We start from the raw sequence: 18,956 nt of genomic DNA, 5'->3' as shown, positions 1-18,956 counted from the left end.
TTGTCTAATAGTGCTAGTAAATACAATCAATTTTGCAATGTATTTATTTTTTTAGTCATTCTTGAGACATTAAAGGTAACCTTTCATGTTATAAAATGTAATTAACCTGTAGATATGAGGTAAATCTGCAGGTTAATAGCGTTCTGAAGCTGCCTGATGCCTACATTGAAAACCCAGCTACAGGGAGAAAATGAACTTTATTCCTCCCAGCAGCCTTGGGTGGTTTTAGGAAGAAACATGGCCGGCGCAGCTTCAATCACTGCTCAGTATATTGTAAGCTGCAGCTGTAACCGTGTGTGACTGACATCCGACTCAGCACTTATGGACTGTAGAGCTGGCTGACAGTCATTGCTGGGGCATTGTTACAGCCGCTGCTCTATGAGTTGAGTAGTCACTGATGCCGTGCCAGCTATGCTTCTATTACTAAAAGCCAGAGGCTGTTGGGAGTAATAGTTATTTTTGTTTACTAGCTCATTGCAGTTTTATGTGTGCATGTAGCTCTTTCAAAGACAAATTGATCAATACATTTACATCCTCAGTCCATTCCTCCATTATTGAGAAATCAGTGATTTAATTGTTATGCAAATGAGGCTGAATTTCTGAATCTTTTATTCTCTGTCTAGCACCGCCTTATCCTGCATGACTTGCAAAACAAGCCGCGGAGACACCATCACGTGTTTCTCAACGCAAGCAATGACCAGCCAGGTCTTTGTCCGGGAAGGAACAACCACGGGAAGGGCAGTCTCCAATGAAGGAAACCACCTATGCCAAAACATGGTATCCATCCACAGACAGCTGTTTCGGGGTATTGCCCCTCATCAGTGTGGAGTAGGAAACTGGCTGGTAGGAGCAATGCCTAGTAAAAAGACTATGAAGAGGAGGATGAATGAACTCATGGAGATCAACATCCGACACTGCGGAGACACCATCACGTGTTTCTCAACGCAGTGATTCTAGAGCACTGCCCCCATCCCTTATGGGAAATATGCAAAACATGCAAAACAGAAGCCGCGGAGACACCATCACGTGTTTCTCAACGCAAGCAATGACCAGCCAGGTCTTTGTCCGGGAAGGAACAACCACGGGAAGGGCAGTCTCCAATGAAGGAAACCACCTATGCCAAAACATGGTATCCATCCACTGGGGGCAGTGCTCTAGAATCACTGCGTTGAGAAACACGTGATGGTGTCTCCGCAGTGTCGGATGTTGATCTCCATGAGTTCATTCATCCTCCTCTTCATAGTCTTTTTACTAGGCATTGCTCCTACCAGCCAGTTTCCTACTCCACACTGATGAGGGGCAATACCCCGAAACAGCTGTATGTGGATGGATACCATGTTTTGGCATAGGTGGTTTCCTTCATTGGAGACTGCCCTTCCCGTGGTTGTTCCTTCCCGGACAAAGACCTGGCTGGTCATTGCTTGCGTTGAGAAACACGTGATGGTGTCTCCGCGGCTTCTGTTTTGCATGTTTTGCATATTTCCCATAAGGGATGGGGGCAGTGCTCTAGAATCACTGCGTTGAGAAACACGTGATGGTGTCTCCGCAGTGTCGGATGTTGATCTCCATGAGTTCATTCATCCTCCTCTTCATAGTCTTTTTACTAGGCATTGCTCCTACCAGCCAGTTTCCTACTCCACACTGATGAGGGGCAATACCCCGAAACAGCTGTATGTGGATGGATACCATGTTTTGGCATAGGTGGTTTCCTTCATTGGAGACTGCCCTTCCCGTGGTTGTTCCTTCCCGGACAAAGACCTGGCTGGTCATTGCTTGCGTTGAGAAACACGTGATGGTGTCTCCGCGGCTTCTGTTTTGCATGTTTTGCATATTTCCCATAAGGGATGGGGGCAGTGCTCTAGAATCACTGCGTTGAGAAACACGTGATGGTGTCTCCGCAGTGTCGGATGTTGATCTCCATGAGTTCATTCATCCTCCTCTTCATAGTCTTTTTACTAGGCATTGCTCCTACCAGCCAGTTTCCTACTCCACACTGATGAGGGGCAATACCCCGAAACAGCTGTATGTGGATGGATACCATGTTTTGGCATAGGTGGTTTCCTTCATTGGAGACTGCCCTTCCCGTGGTTGTTCCTTCCCGGACAAAGACCTGGCTGGTCATTGCTTGCGTTGAGAAACACGTGATGGTGTCTCCGCGGCTTCTGTTTTGCATGTTTTGCATATTTCCCATAAGGGATGGGGGCAGTGCTCTAGAATCACTGCGTTGAGAAACACGTGATGGTGTCTCCGCAGTGTCGGATGTTGATCTCCATGAGTTCATTCATCCTCCTCTTCATTATCCTGCATGACTGACAGTCATCAGTCAATCAGGAAGAGGCAGTGATGTGCAGTGAATAGAACTGTAGTGACAGAGCCTTCAGATCTGCAGCCTAATTTGCATATACAGTTAATTAAAACACTGATTTCTTCATAATGGCGGAATAGACTGACCATGTAAAGGTATTGATGAACTTGTCTGTAAACTATATATATATATATATATATATATATATATATATATACATACATACACTCACTGGCCACTTTATTAGGTACACCTGTCCAACTGTGTGTTAAGACTTAATTTCTAATCAGCCAATCACATGGCGGCAACTCAGTGCATTTAGGCATGTAGACATGGTCAAGACAATCTCCTGCAGTTCAAACCGAGCATCAGTATGGGGAAGAAAGGTGATTTGAGTGCCTTTGAACGTGGCATGATTGTTGATGCCAGAAGGGCTGGTCTGAGTATTTCAGAAACTGCTGATCTACTGGGATTTTCACGCACAACCATCTCTAGGGTTTACAGAGAATGGTCCGAAAAAGAAAAAAAATCCAGTGAGCGGCAGTTCTGTGGCCGGAAATGCCTTGTTGATGCCAGAGGTCAGAGGAGAATGGGCAGACTGGTTTGAGCTGATAGAAAGGCAACAGTGACTCAAATTGCCACCCGTTACAACCAAGGTAGGCAGAAGAGCATCTCTGAACGCACAGTGCGTCGAACTTTGAGGCAGATGGGCTACAGCAGCAGAAGACCACACTGGGTACCACTCCTCTCAGCTAAGAACAGGAAACTGAGGCTACAATTTGCACAAGCTCATCGAAATTGGACAGTAGAAGATTGGAAAAACGTTGCCTGGTCTGATGAGTCTCGATTTCTGCTGCGACATTCGGATGGTAGGGTCAGAATTTGGCGTAAACAACATGAAAGCATGGATCCATCCTGCCTTGTATCAACGGTTCAGGCTGGTGGTGGTGGTGTCATGGTGTGGGGAATTTTTTCTTGGCACTCTTTGGGCCCCTTGGTACCAATTGAGCATCGTTGCAACGCCACAGCCTACCTGAGTATTGTTGCTGACCATGTCCATCCCTTTATGACCACAATGTACCCAACATCTGATGGCTACTTTCAGCAGGATAATGCGCCATGTCATAAAGCTCGAATCATCTCAGATTGGTTTCTTGAACATGACAATGAGTTCACTGTACTCAAATGGCCTCCTCAGTCACCAGATCTCAATCCAATAGAGCATCTTTGGGATGTGGTGGAACGGGAGATTCGCATCAGGGATGTGCAGCCGACAAATCTGCGCCAACTGTGTGATGCCATCATGTCAATATGGTCCAAAATCTCTGAGGAATGCTTCCAGCACCTTGTTGAATCTCTGCCACGAAGAATTGAGGCAGTTCTGAAGGCAAAAGGGGGTCCAACCCGTTACTAGCATGGTGTACCTAATAAAGTGGCCAGTGAGTGTATATATATATATATATATATATATATATATATATATATATATATTAGCCCGAGAGCCCGGCGCTGCCCGGGCATAGTAACTAACTGTGGTTAGTTATAGCAAATTATAATTATCCTCCATCCCATAGTCCCATGCCCATATACCCATCATACATATTCTCCATCCCATAGTCGAGTGCCCATATACCCATCACACATCCTTCATCTCATAGTCCCATGCCCATATACCCATCATACATATCCTCCATCCCATAGTCCCGTGTCCATATACCCATCATACTTATCCGCCATCTCATAGTCCCGTGCCCATATACCCATCATACATATCCTCCATACCATAGTCAAGTGCCCATATACCCATCACACATCCACCATCCCATAGTCCTGAGCCCATATACATATCCGCCATCCCATAGTCCCGTGCCCATATACCCGTCATACATATCCTCCATCCCATAGTCAACCATTATGACATCATAATGAGCGGCGGCAAGGCTTGCAACCTATGATGACATCAGCGTTGCCATGGCAGCCATTGTGACATCATGAGGGGCGGGGCTTGATACACACACACTGTTTCCCCAGTATGCAAATGGGGCATTATGACATCATGAGGGGCGGGGCTTGACACGCACACACTTTTTCCCCAGTATGTAGATGGGGGCAAATTTGTTTGGTGAATTGGAACACACGGGATTAAAATTTCGCCTCACAACATAGCTTAGGATGCACTCGGGGTCCAGACGTGTGACTGTGCCAAATTTTGTGGCTGTAGCTGCGACGGTGCGGATGCCTATCCCGGACATACACACACACATACATACATACACACTTTGAACTTTATATATTAGATATATATATATATATATATATATATATATATATATACACATATATATGCATTCATTAATAGTTTGGTTTGCGAAATCATGCTGACAGATTCCCTTTTGACCAACCATAGAAAGTCGAAAAGATGTAGTTACCAGGTGAGTAATGGGCATAGCACTGCAATATAGAAAAGGTACATAAATATTGTGATATCTAGTGTAAAAGTTGTGGTAGGGGCCAGGATTCGGGGGTGGACCACTGCTTACCCTGTCCGGATGGCACAGACACCAGGCGATGCAAGGACGAGGCGGAGACAGATTTCAGTTGTAACAGTTCTTGATTTATTCGTCGTCCTCCTGACGACCACAACCATGCACCACAGCCTCTTTACAGTTCTCTGTCTCCAGGCCTGGGTACCTGCACCTTTGTTCCAGTCGAAGTAACGTCCCTCGCGGATCTTTCGCTGGGGCTGTCCTAGATCAATCTACCGCCAGCGCTTCACCTGCCCGAGGTCGTTGTCCAATCGGTACCCCCGGGGCCTCGTCTGTCCTGCGGTCCGTCGGGTCAGGGCCACCCCCGACTGTCTCTTTGCTGTCCGTCCCCTGGTCGAGCTCTTCTCTCTTCACCGTCTTCTACCAAGCTCCTCCCTTGACTAGCGTGCCTGGAACCCTATCCTGTTCTATTTATCCCCTCTCTCACCGGGAATTCCCCTCCTGGGTTCCTATCTCCCCGTCCCCCATGACTAAGTGTTTCTCAAGCCATAAGCTGATGTTGAGTCCTAAGCTACTCCCCCCTGCCATCTTGTGGTTATTTCTAGGTACTGCACTCTCCTATCCACCTTTCCCAGCTTTCACCCTTCTATCCTGTCAATCTTCGTCTCGAGTGCACAAACCGTCCCCTCCTACTACCAGTCACGTCTGTCCGTCAAGTCACCTTCCCCACAAAGTCACCTAGGGCTGGTACGTAAAAGCGTCCTAGTTTAGCAGGGTCAGTAAGACCCATGAGGAAAAACCCCAAGCATATCACTGCTGAATTTTAGCATCATCAATTGTGGTCATTCATATTTTGATATATTTCTAATGTGATATTCAATAAATCATATATTAACACTATGTTCTCTTTTTAGTATACACACATTTTAGCATATTGTCTTTTAATATGAAATAAAACAATCACTGTGTGGCAGTAAGAGAACTGTTAGGAATTACTGCTCTTTAATATGTAGCTGCCTCTTTTTAAAGGGACTAAGGCAATTGGAAAAATTTCTCAAAAGCTCTTCCATTGGCTGCATGCACTATTTCTCTTGTTAATCAATCAAGCAGGTAGAAGGTTTGGATCTTATTCCAGGTTTTGTATTTACATTTGGAAGCTGTTGCTGTGAACCCACAACATGCAGTGAAAGTAACTCTCAATGGAAGAAAAACAGGATACCATTAGGCTAAAAGAAAAGAAGAAATCCATCAGAGAAATAGAAATGTTAGGAGTGGCCAAATCAACTGGTATATTCTGCAAAAAATGAGCTTGGGAACTCCCTGGATATCCACAGAAGACAACAATGGTGGATGATCGCAGAATCTTTTCCATGGTGAAGAAAAGCCCCTTCACAATTTCACCCAAGTGAAGAAGGTGTTTTAGTATCTAAGTCAACCATAAATAGAATAAGAGTCAGTGATATGCAGTCATAAAGGAGCGCTTATGAAGCAACCCAGGGGCAGACAAGGATGTCAGGTCTCCACCGCAGCTCCAGCTGAAAACCTCCAATGGAGGATAGGAGCAATGTCAATGGAAAACGGTCTTAGGAGAGCAGGAAAGAGATGGCTTTAAATCACAACGCGTTTCGACGAAGGATCCGTCTTCCACCTGATGAAGAAGGATCCTCCGTCACTCTGTCTGAGTCTCTTTCTTGTGCTCCTAAGACCGTTTTCCATTCTCATTAACCATAAATAGAAGACTTCATGAGAGCACAAACAGCACATACAGCCTTAAAAATAGAACAGCCAGCTTAAATTTTGCAAAAAAAAAAAATCTAGATGCCAGCCCAGTTCTGGAAAAGCATTTATTGGACAGATGAAACTAAGATCAACCTTTACCATAAAGATGGTTAGAAGAAAGTATATAGAAGGCTTGGAATGGCTCATGATCCAAAGCACACCACGTTATCTGTACATGGTGGAGGAAGTGTTATTGCATGGGCATGCATGGTTTCCAATGGCACTGGGTCACTAGTGTTTATGGATGATGTGACTGAAGACAGAAGCAGCTGGATGAATTTTGAAGTGTATAGGACTATACTTTCTGCTCAGATTCAATCAAATGAAGCAAGGTTGACTGGATGGTGCGTCACAGTGCAGATGGATAATGACCCAAAACATACTGTGAAAGCAATCCAGGAGATTCTTTAAGGCAAAGAAGTGGAATATCAATCACCAGATCTCAACCCCATTAGTAATGTCAAATGTTCAGGCATAATTCACATATACTTTTTATTCATGGTTCATCCACTGAAAAGTGTTTTCCAGTACCTTTGCAAAATGGAGGGGAGCACTCAGTACATGATTGAGGTTGATAATGTAGATATTGTTCCATTTTTGTTTCTCTAATGATATAGAAGTTTTAATTGTTCCAAAATGTGTTTGTTTCAATGACAGAAAATTGCAGTCTCACAAAGAATACAAAACACTAATGAGAAAATTACAGATTGCGAAGAGAGCATAACATATCATTTGTATTCATCTGCTTGTGAAACGTGCCAACATTGTTATTCCATATATCACTGTGAGTAAATTGGGAATGTGAGTTATAACAGGTTTGTTACAGTAATTATTAGTAATAACATCAGGTATAATAAGTAAATTGGAAAATGTAAGCTCATTCCAAAGTACAGGTTTTGTTAAATGTCTTTATTTTCCGTACTTTTAATCCCATAAATCCTCAAGATGGAAAACAGATTTCTTATTCTTTTATCATAAAAAGCTGTTTCTCTGTGGTCATTGCTGTCACGTTCATAGTAATACCCTTGAAGTTGAGGCATACGAGACAATTAAAGCAATTGTTGGGAGATTTGTGTTGCCTGAATCACAGCGAACAAATATTAGGGACAAGGTCTCTTATTGAAATAATATGTTTCACTCTGAAATGCGGCAAAGGACCTGGAATCACGAGACTGAGAAGTCCAGTCACTGGGGCTCCACAAGGGTCTGTGTGTACTCGGAGAGAGACCATTATGTGAAGCAAAAAGGGTCAGGGAAAAATCAGGTCGAGATTTTCCTGGAGTTTAGCTTTCTATTTGCCGTATGTTGTTCCTGGTCCACTGTCTGAGGCCTCCATTACACGTCCATATAAAATTGGTACCAGAAAAAGCAGTACCGGTGTCATCAGTGTTATGGATCAGTGTGTCATGAGTGTGCCATTCGTGTTTTTCAAATATGGATAAAGAAAGAATGAAATTACAAAACTTCTCCTATACTTTGCAATGTTAAAGCTCTTACGGCACACAGACAGGGCACAAACTATACACAGATGCCATCCGTGTGCTGTCGTTTTTAAGGACCAATAGACTTTTATTGGCCCTTGTCATCCATGCTGGGTAGACATGTTTCCATGTGGTTCACACGGATACACAGTCTTTGTGAAAACTTGGACATTTGAAGATAACAATAGGTTATAATGGGTATTAGTGGGATCCGTGAAAAAAAACAGATGCCACACGTAAGAGAAATACTTACATGTGAAGGAGGCCTAAAGTATCTTTTTTTATGAAACCAAGCAATAATTCAGAAGATCAAACTGTCGGAAATTTTAGGTTATCTCTCAACTTTTTTTCCCATGGGAAAATATTGAAACTGGTTTTACTGTAGGATTACAGTGACTCCTCTCAGTCCTGCACTCAACATTCACTCAGATTGCAAATCGACAATAAGCCCATCTGCATGCCATCTGTGTGTCTGTAATTTGCTTAAATACTGTCCTGATCAAATACAGCTTCCTATGTTAATTATGGCAATGTATCCCTAAAAATGACATAATCCGTATGGGATGCAGTTTGTTGGCGGGACTGTAGACATAAATGGTCAAGTCTCATTCAAAATATGGAAGATAGTGTATTCTGCAATTTGTTTGTTCTTACACATGGTCCATGTGAAAAACTGTCATCTGAGCAGCTCTATTGAATTACCTTAGTCAGAGGCATAGTAAGAAGCTAAAAAATGATAGTGTTGGCCCCCTTAAAAGTAGTCTGGGTGAAATGGTGGATGAGGATGAAGAAAAAGCCAATATGCTAAATGACTTTTTTCAACAGTATTTTCACAAGAAAATCCCATGATGGATAACATGATCAGGGATAAAAGTTCTCCATTAAATGTCACCTGCTTAACCCAGCAGGAAGTACGGCGGCATCTAAAAATCACTAAAATTGACAAATCCCCGGGAACGGATGGGATACACCCCCGAGTACTGCAGGAATTAAGCACAGTCATAGATAGACCATTATTTTTAATCTTTAAAGATTCCATAATAACAAGGTCTGTACCACAGGACTGGCGTATAGCAAATGTGGTGCCAATATTCAAAAATGGGACAAAAACTGAACTTGGAAATTATAGGCCAGTAAGTTTAACCTCAACTGTGGGTAAAATCCTGGAGGGTTTTCTAAGAGATACTATACTGGAGTATCTGGAGAAGAATAACCTCATGACCCAATATCGACATGGGTTTACAAGGGACCGTTCCTGTCAGACTAATCTGATAAGCTTTTATGAAGAGGTAAGTTCAGGACTGGACCAAGGGAATGCAGTGGACGTGGTGTACATGGACTTTTCAAAAGCTTTTGATACGGTGCCACACAAAAGGTTGATACATAAAATGAGAACAATGGGGATAGGGGAAAATATGTGTAAGTGGGTTAAGAGCTGGCTCAGGGATAAGAAACAAACGGTGGTAATTAATGGAGCACAGTCAGACTGGGTCACGGTTAGCAGTGGGGTACCACAGGGGTCAGTTTTGGGCCCGCTTCTTTTTAACATATTTATTAATGACCTTGTAGGGGGCATATAGAGTAGAATTTCAATATTTGCAGATGACACTAAACTCTGCAGGGTAAACAATACTGAAGAGGACAATTTTATATTACAGGAGGATTTATGTAAACTAGAAGCTTGGGCTGATAAATGGCAAATGAGCTTTAATGAGGATAAATGTAAGGTCATGCACTTGGGTAGAACGAACAAGATGTATAATTATGTGCTTAATTGTAAAACACTGGACAAAACTGTCACTGAAAAAGACCTGGGTGTATGGGTGGACGACAAACTCACATTTAGTGGCCAGTGTCAGGCAGCTGCTGCAAAGGCAAATAAAATAATGGGATGCATTAAAAGAGGCATAGATGCTCATGAGGAGAACATAATTTTACCTCTATATAAGTCACTAATGTGACCACACTTAGAATACTGTGTACAGTTCTGGTCTCCGGTGTATAAGAAAGACATAGCAGAACTGGAGCGGGTGCAGAGAAGAGCGACCAAGATTATTAGGGAACTAGGGGGTCTGCAATACCAGGACAGGTTATTACACTTGGGGTTATTTAGTTTGGAAAATCGAAGGCTTAGGGTTGATCTTATTACATTGTATAAATATATGACGGGACAGTACAAAGACCTTTCTAATGATCTTTTTACTCTTAGAACTGTGACGGGGACAAGGGGGCATTCTCTACGTCTGGAGGAAAGAAGGTTTAAGCATACTCACAGACGCGGATTCTTTACTGTAAGAGCAGTGAGACTATGGAACTCTCTGCCATATGATGTTGTAATGAGTGATTCCCTAACAAAATTTAAGAAGGGACTGGATGCCTTTCTTGAAAAATATAATATTACAGGGTATATACACTACTTTCCTTAATATTGCGTTGATCCAGGGAGCTAGTCTGATTGCCGTATGTGGAGTCGGAAAGGAATTTTTTTCCCCAATGTGAATCTTACTGTTTGCCACATGGGTTTTTTTTTGCCTTCCTCTGGAACAACATGTTGTTTGTCTCATTCCTGGCTTCAGCCATACGTTCTCCCATCCCACCCTCATGAATATCCATTCTTCCCCATATTATCTCCCCATCTGTCTGTGCATGATCTGTCTCCATCGCATCCATCCTGCCCCATGATCCTGTGCGATCTGTCTCCAACTCTGCCCCTTCTGTCTCCAATCATGCCCCCAGTGTCTCCAGTCATGCTCCCATGTCTTTGACCCTGCCCCCTGTGTCTCCAATCATGCCCCCAGTGTCTCCAGTCATGCTCCCATGTCTTTGACCCTGCCCCCTGTGTCTCCAATCATGCCCCGTATCTCCAATCATGCCCCGTATCTCATTCTGCCCCTTCCTGTGTCTCACTGTCACATTCTGCCCCTTGTCCATTCTGCCCCTTCCTGTGTCTCACTGTCACATTCTGCCCCGTGTCCATTCTGCCCCTCCTGTGTCTCACTGTCACATTCTGCCCCCATCGTGTCCAGCATTCCGCCCCCATCGTGTCCAGCATTCCGCCCCCATCGTGTCCAGCATTCCGCCCCCATCGTGTCCAGCATTCTTTCATTCTGTCCCATCGTGTCCAGCATTCCGCCCCCATCGTGTCCAGCATTCCGCCCCCATCGTGTCCAGCATTCTTTCATTCTGTCCCATCGTGTCCAGCATTCTGCCCCATCGTGCCCGTCCAGCATTCTGCCCCATCGTGCCCGTCCAGCATTCTGCCCCATCGTGCCCGTCCAGCATTCTGCCCCATCGTGCCCGTCCAGCATTCTGCCCCATCGTGCCCGTCCAGCATTCTGCCACATCGTGCCCGTCCAGCATTCTGCCACATCGTGCCCGTCCAGCATTCTGCCACATCGTGCCCGTCCAGCATTCTGCCACATCGTGCCCGTCCAGCATTCTGCCACATCGTGTCCAGCATTCTGCCATCTGCCCCGGGCCCCCCAGATCGCCGCTCTCAATAAATAAAAAGGAAAAAAAAAAAAAAAGTTCTTCTTACTTGGCCGCGCTCCAGCAGCGAAGCTCCGTCCCTCCTTGCAGAAGCGCGCGCTCACCGGGGACTGACAATGACGTCAGATGCTGGCGAGGTGCGCGCTGCGGTGGATGTCAGCTGCCAGCCTCCGATTGGCTGGCGGCTGTTAACTATTGACGTGCAAGCGCGGGCCCGCCTGTCAATAGCGATCAACTGCCGCAGCGCCGAGGGCCCGTTTTAGCGTGCCGCTAGGGCCCGGTGAGCAGAGGAGACCAGGCCCGATGCGGGCCCCCTCTGCCCACCGGGCCCCATATGCCAGTCAGGGCAGTAATGCCCTGATGGCGGCCCTGGCCTTTAAGAGTTTGTCAAGTGTTTTTGGATAAAGTTTTTGAGGTCTTTCAATTTGACAGTGCCTAGTTTGGAGTGTTCTCCATCAGGAGTTGTTGCGAAGAAGTGACATGCACTTTTTCCCCCCCATCAGGCATTTTACAAAGCCAGAAGCAAACTAAAAACATTTGAGCGACTTTTTTAGGTATATTTCATTTTTTTTGGGCAAAAAGACGCCTAAAAAAAATGATGGGTGCACATATCCTAAAGTTATGTTCATATGTAGCGGTGGTGGTTGCATTTTTGCTTTGCATTTTACGCAGTGTATTTGGTGGGTAAAATTGGAAGTGTTCTACAGTAGCATCATTATCAATGATATTCCTGAAATCTCATGCACAAATTGCTCCTTTTTCCATGTATTTTGAGCTCTTCTGCTTTTTTGGCAAGAGAGGCATGTCAACTCTTTGCGTTTTTACATCACTTTTCACCACGTAAAAAAGCAACAAAAACGTGTATGTCATACATAGTGCCTTTCCTACCAATACTCTGGTTTTTGGTGCAAAAAAAAGCTTCAGTTATGCAATAAGTCAACATACCCCTCTGCTCCCCCAGGGTAAAACAATTAAACAAATAATTCACAGCTCATCTTTTGACATTTACGCTAATAACATTAATAATATTGACAACAGATTGAATATTGTTGTTACAGAAATTCCTATTTTGGAGTTCTATTTTGCAGTATTAAGTACTGTTACTGTGCTAATTTCTGTCAGTATGGATAAGCATTGACGGTAATCATTTTAAAATGATTTCTTATGCTTTTTCGCAGGGAAATGCTGTTGTCCATAGCCCTGGGCCAGGTGTTATCTCTGCTTCTATGTGGCATCAGACTCACGAGTAAATACCTATCGGAGGATTTCCATGCCAACACTCCTCTCTTTCAGAGTTTTCTGAACTACATCCTTCTATTCTTGGTCTATACAACCACTCTGGCTGTAAGACAAGGTAAGTGCTAAATGTACATGCTCAACGTTCTGCAATCAGAGTATGACCAATGCCAAGATGCTGTCCTATTTTGATATATTAGCTGAAAATATCACCTGAAACATTGCAGGGAAAATTATAGGATGTTAACCTTATTAATTAGCCATAACCAAAATGAGATATTACTATCTAAATGTTGGGATTAGTTTTACAGAATTTTTGAAAATAATAAAATATGCATTATTCAATAGGTCATGTTTTAAGGAGTTGTCCACTACTGCTGCTTCTTAAAAAAAGAAACTTCACCTTTTATAAAAAGTTAATTTGCGGACAGCCCCTGTAAAGAGGAACTGTCACTTGATACAAAAATTAAATATCTTATAAAAATACCTGAGCTCCCCTGATTCTGCCCATTTTTTACATTTTTGTAAGCAAGTAACAGGTCCTCTATAAAGCGCACCCGTCTGCAGGATTTTGCTAAGTAAACTACAGACATTGTCATGTTGCCATTGTTAAACTGATTAAAATGATAGCTGGAGTGAAAAAAAATCTGTCTTGTGGTTGCTGTGTAATCAGCGTTAGAAGTTTTCAGTTAATGAGATACCCGTGCTCCGGGGTAGGACTATAGGCAGAGTCTTATCTTCCTGTTCTAAGCCAGAGAAACCAACGAAAGACCTGACCACAGGGCGCCCCGAAACACAAACATGTTCTTCATCACAAAGACAGAGGGAGAGACAGACTATTTGTGCTTCGGGCCGGCCTGTGGGCAGGTCTTTCCTTGGTTTCTCTGGCTTAGTGCAGGAAGATAAGACTCTGCCTACAGTCCCGCCCCAGAGCACAGGCATCTCATTAACTGAAAACTTCTAACACTGATTACACAAGAACCACAAGACAGATTTCTTCACTCCAGGTATCATTTTAATCAGTTTAACAGCGCCATCCTGACAATGTCTATAGTTTACTTAGAAAATTCCTACTGACAGATTCGCTTTAAGGATTTCCTATACAATGAACACATGTAATAACTAGTGATGCAATGCCACTAAGGAAGTCAGCTCAAGAAAATTCAAGCAGTATTTCCATATTAATATTTTATAGCCTCTGAGATATGCCATAATTTTGATCTGACAGTGTATGATCAATGGTTCCCCTGCCAAGATCAAAGTGGCTGTCGTCCAATCTGCTTCATTTTCCTGAATATTAGTACTCTCGTCTATTCAGTGTGCAAGAAACTGCAATAAAGCTACATTCTGAGGATTGGTAGTGCTCTGGGTTTCCAACTGCTACTGATCAGGAGGTGATGGAATATTCTAGCTCTGTCACTTCTAATTAAAGAAGAACCCTATAAGGGACAGACATGATTTCTTAGGAGTACTTAAATAAAGGGAATCTGTCACCTGGTTTTTGCTACCCCATTTGAGTGCAGCATAATTTAAGTATAGAAACTCTGATTCCTGTGATGTGTTACTTACTGGGCTGTGTGCTTTCATTTTGATACAATCTCCGTTTTCTCTGCTGAAGATCTACCAGTTCTCTGAATGCTGAGCTCTTTATAACCCTGCTCACACCACTGATTGGCTTTCTGCCTATACAAAGTATACACAGAAAGCTGTCAATCAGTGGTGGGGGTGGGGTTATACAGAGCTTATGAATATGGAGGACTACATTGACTAGTCTTCTAGTGATACTCTCCTGCTGATAAAACTGTGATTTTACAGAACTACAGGATCACCGACTTGAGCATTATATATTACAAATAGCAATATTAAAACATCACTTTTAATGAAAATAACTACAAAATTGGGATATATCAGTAATAAAAACAATTATACAGGCCAACAGTCTTGGTTGTCTGGAAGTGACAGAGGGAATATAGGATTACCCTATTATAGATGCTATTGTCTACCTTGCCACGGAGGTTGTTACTTTATGCCTGCACAGATGGTGTCCCCGGGAAATGCGTTTAGTAATACATGCTTTATTGGTAATAGGCCATTAATTAGATGCCTGAATGCATACCAAAGGTGTTTTTTCGGGGTGTCGGGAATAGGTGCAATTGTGTTTAACCATATACGTAGAAGGGTATTAACCTTCACAATTGCACAGTAGTATACTTATTTGGTACTTGATACACAATTTTATACATATGTATAGGGATTGCTTGCCTTTGTTGACTACATAGTAAACCCTACATATACCTGACATTCTGTATTCACCCTATTGTGGTTTGATAGTATGGTGGCATATCATGAATGCAGTATAATACTACATAGAAGATTGCTTTTTCAACTTGAGTATTCTGGAGCCTCATATTTCCAATACTAACTGCCAAAATATACTACAAACCTTATCCTTGTGCTTAATTTTTGCTGTCTCCACTGATACTTTCTCTACCTTTTCTATTGGGCCTGATAGGGCTAGATAGAGTTAGCCGACAACGAGCGAGAGCGCCATCTGCGCAGGTATAGGGTGGTAACATCTGCAGCAAGGTACAGAGACACTAGCATCTTAATAGGGTAATCCTATACTCCCTCTGTGACTTTCAGACAAGCAATACTGTTGGCCGGTTATACAGTACTGTAATTGTTTTTATATATATATATATATATATATATATATATATATATATATATATATATATATATATATATATATATATATATATACACACACACCTTTTTTTTTTTTTTAGGTGTTTTCACTACTAAAAGTGATGTTTTAACCTTGTTATCATGCCCTGATGAAGTGGCTGGTTTAAGCCCCGAAACGCGTAGGCTCATTAAAGAAGTTTTTATTACATCTGCTGCGGAAGGTGCGTTTCTCTGGTCAGCGCGATTTATTAAACCCGTCCTCTTTCTGCCTTTTGGATTTGTTTCATCGATTATCAGCGGGAAACCAGCGACGACCGGATATATTTGTGAGTGATTCCCAGTTTGTTGTGACTTACACAACTATAGCAGGTGAGTCTAACAGATTGTGTGTGCCTTTTGTGCTTTTAATAGATGATACAGCCTATGTGCGCTTTCCATTTTTGTTTTTTCTAACCTTGCTATTTGAAATATATAGTGCTCAAGTCTTATGACTGGTGGTCTTATGTAAGGTAAATGCCAAAAAATGTCAGTTTAATTTTGCAGACTCTTGCCTGATAACAGGTCCCCATCCATATTTAGAAGAATTTGTCTTCTCTATCTGAAAAAGTCTACATGGGTTGGATCATTTCCTGACCATGAGATATTGACCAGCAAGCTGGGATACAACCAGATTGCATATGGGCAGCTTTTCGTACCATTCAAAGGGATATAAAGATGAAGCCGATCTATTATCATACTATGTCGCCCTGCAGCATCTTATAGTGACAGGTGAGCTCTACTATTAATCCAAATGGCACCAAGAATATAGCAGAATCATAGTCATCTGCCTATACAAACAGCAGTTATGTATCATTGGTGCTAACGACTAAGCCACTTTCTTCCTCTGCTGTGAACTATTGTAAATGGCAGCCATAACAGTTGTTAAACTTGAATTAGCCTCTTAGTATCTGACACAATCTGCAATTTCAACAATCAATAGAAGCAAATTGTCTTGTTGCTATAAATTAGGACAGATTGTCAAATAGATAAAGGCTTTTCCATATACAGTGGCATGTAAAAGTTTTGACACTCCTGGTCAAAATTACTGCTATTGTGAACAGTTAAAGGGAACCTGTCACCAGGTTTGGCTGATATAAGATATGGCCACTGTGTAGATAAGCCACTGATCCAACCTGAAAGATAATAATACGTTTTATTATACTGACCTATGGGGCAGTCTGGTCCGATGGGCGTCGCAGGTCTGGGTCCAGCACTTTCCATCTTCTTGCGATGCCGCCCTTTTGCTTGCCTCACAGGCTCCCCGACATTGCGCTCCTGCTCGGGAGTACTTTTCTGCCCTGTGGAGGGCAGAGCAAAGTACTGCAGTGCGCAGGCGCTAGGCCTCTCTGACCTTTTCCAGAACCTGCTCACTGCAGTACTTTCCTCTGCCCTCAACAGGACAGAGAAGTACTCCCGAGCAGGAGCGCAATGTCCGGGAGCCATGAAGCAAGCAGAAGGCGCCGGACCCAGACCTGCAACACCCATTGGACCGGACCGCCCTGCTGGTGAGTATACTAAAACTTATTTTTCTTATCTTTCAGGTCGGATCGGGGGCTTATCTACAGCATTAAAGAATGCTGTAGATAAGCCCTGAAAGGCAGTGGCCGCATCTTATGTCGGCCAAAACTGCTGACAGGTTTGCTTTAAGCAAGTTGAAGATGAAATGATCTCTAAAAGGCCTAAACTTAAAGATGAAACATTTCCTTTTCTATTTTAGGCATAAAATATATATATATATATTTTCTTCTTTTATATTTTACAAATTACAAAAATGAAAATGGGCCAATGCAAAAGTTTGGGCACCCTTGAAGATTCGTGTGCTTAGGTAACTTTGGCCAAGGTTTCAGACCTTAATTAGCTTTTTAGGTATGGCTTGTTCTCTATGAATGCTAGGAAAGGTCAGATGATGCAAATTTCCCAGCTTTATAAAAACCCAGCCTTCTCTAACCTTGTGCCAAAATAACAGTAGCCATGGATTCTTCTAAGCAGCTGTCTGGCAATCTTGAAATAAAAATGGTGGAGACCCACAAAACAGGAGAAGGTTATAAGAAGATAGCAAAACATGTTCTAGTTGCCCTTTCCTCTGTTCGAAACGTAATTAAGGAACTGTGGAGGTCAAAATAAGGTCTGGAGGACCATACAAAATTTCAGTGAGTGCTGTTTGTAGGATTGCTAGAGTGGCAAATCAGAACCCCCGCTTGACTGCAAACGACCTTCAAAAAGATTTAGCAGACTCTGGATTGTCGAATATTGTTCTACTGTTCAGAGACACCTGCACAAATATAGTCTTCATGAAAGGTCCCCAACTCTCCCCCGAGATATGGATCCAGCATGTTTGATTTTTTGGCTGTCGATCCTTTTGTCCTCAAACAATTATGCCACGGTGGCTCAGTGTTTAGCACTGTTGCTTTGCAGCCCTGGGGTTCTTTGTTCAAATCCCAAGAAAAACTTCTGTAAGAAGTTTGTATCTTCTCTCTGTGTTTGAGTGAGTTTCCTCCAGGTGCTCTGGTTGGTTCCTACACTTCATAACCATACTGATAGGGGATCTAGATTATGAGCTATAATGAGGACAGTGGCGATAATGTCTATAAAGCGCAGTGGAATTAATATTGCCATGTAAGCAAGCAAAAAGAAATAATTGAAATAAGCCTCATAAAGATCACAAGAGTGCTCAGCAGAGCAAGTGCTCCAGTGTATGGAGGAGTTGGGCAAGATGGCTTCCAGGCCGAACAATCGACTGAACCATTATTCCACCGACAGATATGTATCTTATATTGGGGTGCTTTAGCCTATGAAGAAATATCTGTTTACATGTGATAATTACACCGCAGACATATAGAGCACTATAAGCCTGGAATTACTATGTGTAGGCTGCTGCAAGTGGAATTTTACTGTGAAGTTGATTTATAATAACTAAGTAAAGTTAAGCAGGTGACCAGAGCGCAGAATTTTCAGATTTATTGTCTTCTGACTATAAAACGCTTGGGTGTTTCTATGCCTTTACAGTGCTTTATCCTCACAGTGGGAAAACTCATAAGACTCCTTCACTATTTGTTCTTCTGAGCAATTTCATTAGTAAATAATGCAGATCCATATTCGTGATCACACACATCTTCCCGATGTACATTCCGACCCAACGGCCAATGTATTTCCACATTACGGTCTCACATTGAAGATTAAGCTGGGATAATGGGATGCAGCAATTGAGAATTTTACTAATCAAACCTCATAAAATGTGAGAATGAAATGCCAGCTCCATGGTAATGTGAGGCCGGGCATCTGTTCTAAGCAATGCTAACTGATAGAACAGTGTTCCTCAATTAACTCAGCGTGAGCTTTTCATAGTCAGGAAATGTCCCCCGGTCTGGTGCAGATTGGCTTCACTTCCACTCCAGAACACAGAGGCAAATGAATTGCTAGAAGTTCTCGGTGACACTGCGTTAAAGCAAAATG

The 18,956-nt window shown here is 42.8% G+C and overlaps 1 protein-coding gene across 1 annotated transcript in view; it reads left to right on the top strand.

Moving 5' to 3' along the window:
* The window catches only part of SLC35F1 (solute carrier family 35 member F1), a 677,622-nt gene that overhangs the window by 349,456 nt on the left and 309,210 nt on the right, over positions 1-18,956 (top strand). Inside the window, exon 2 of the mRNA XM_073575938.1 lies at positions 12,719-12,894. Within this exon, the coding sequence (XP_073432039.1) occupies positions 12,719-12,894 (176 nt within the window). The remainder of the gene's footprint in view (positions 1-12,718; positions 12,895-18,956) is intronic.

The sequence above is a fragment of the Dendrobates tinctorius genome, unplaced genomic scaffold (assembly GCF_039654945.1).
Source record: "Dendrobates tinctorius isolate UK_male_01 unplaced genomic scaffold, ASM3965494v1 ptg000046l, whole genome shotgun sequence".
Lineage (NCBI taxonomy): Eukaryota > Metazoa > Chordata > Amphibia > Anura > Dendrobatidae > Dendrobates > Dendrobates tinctorius.
This window is presented reverse-complemented; position numbering and strand designations above follow the sequence as displayed.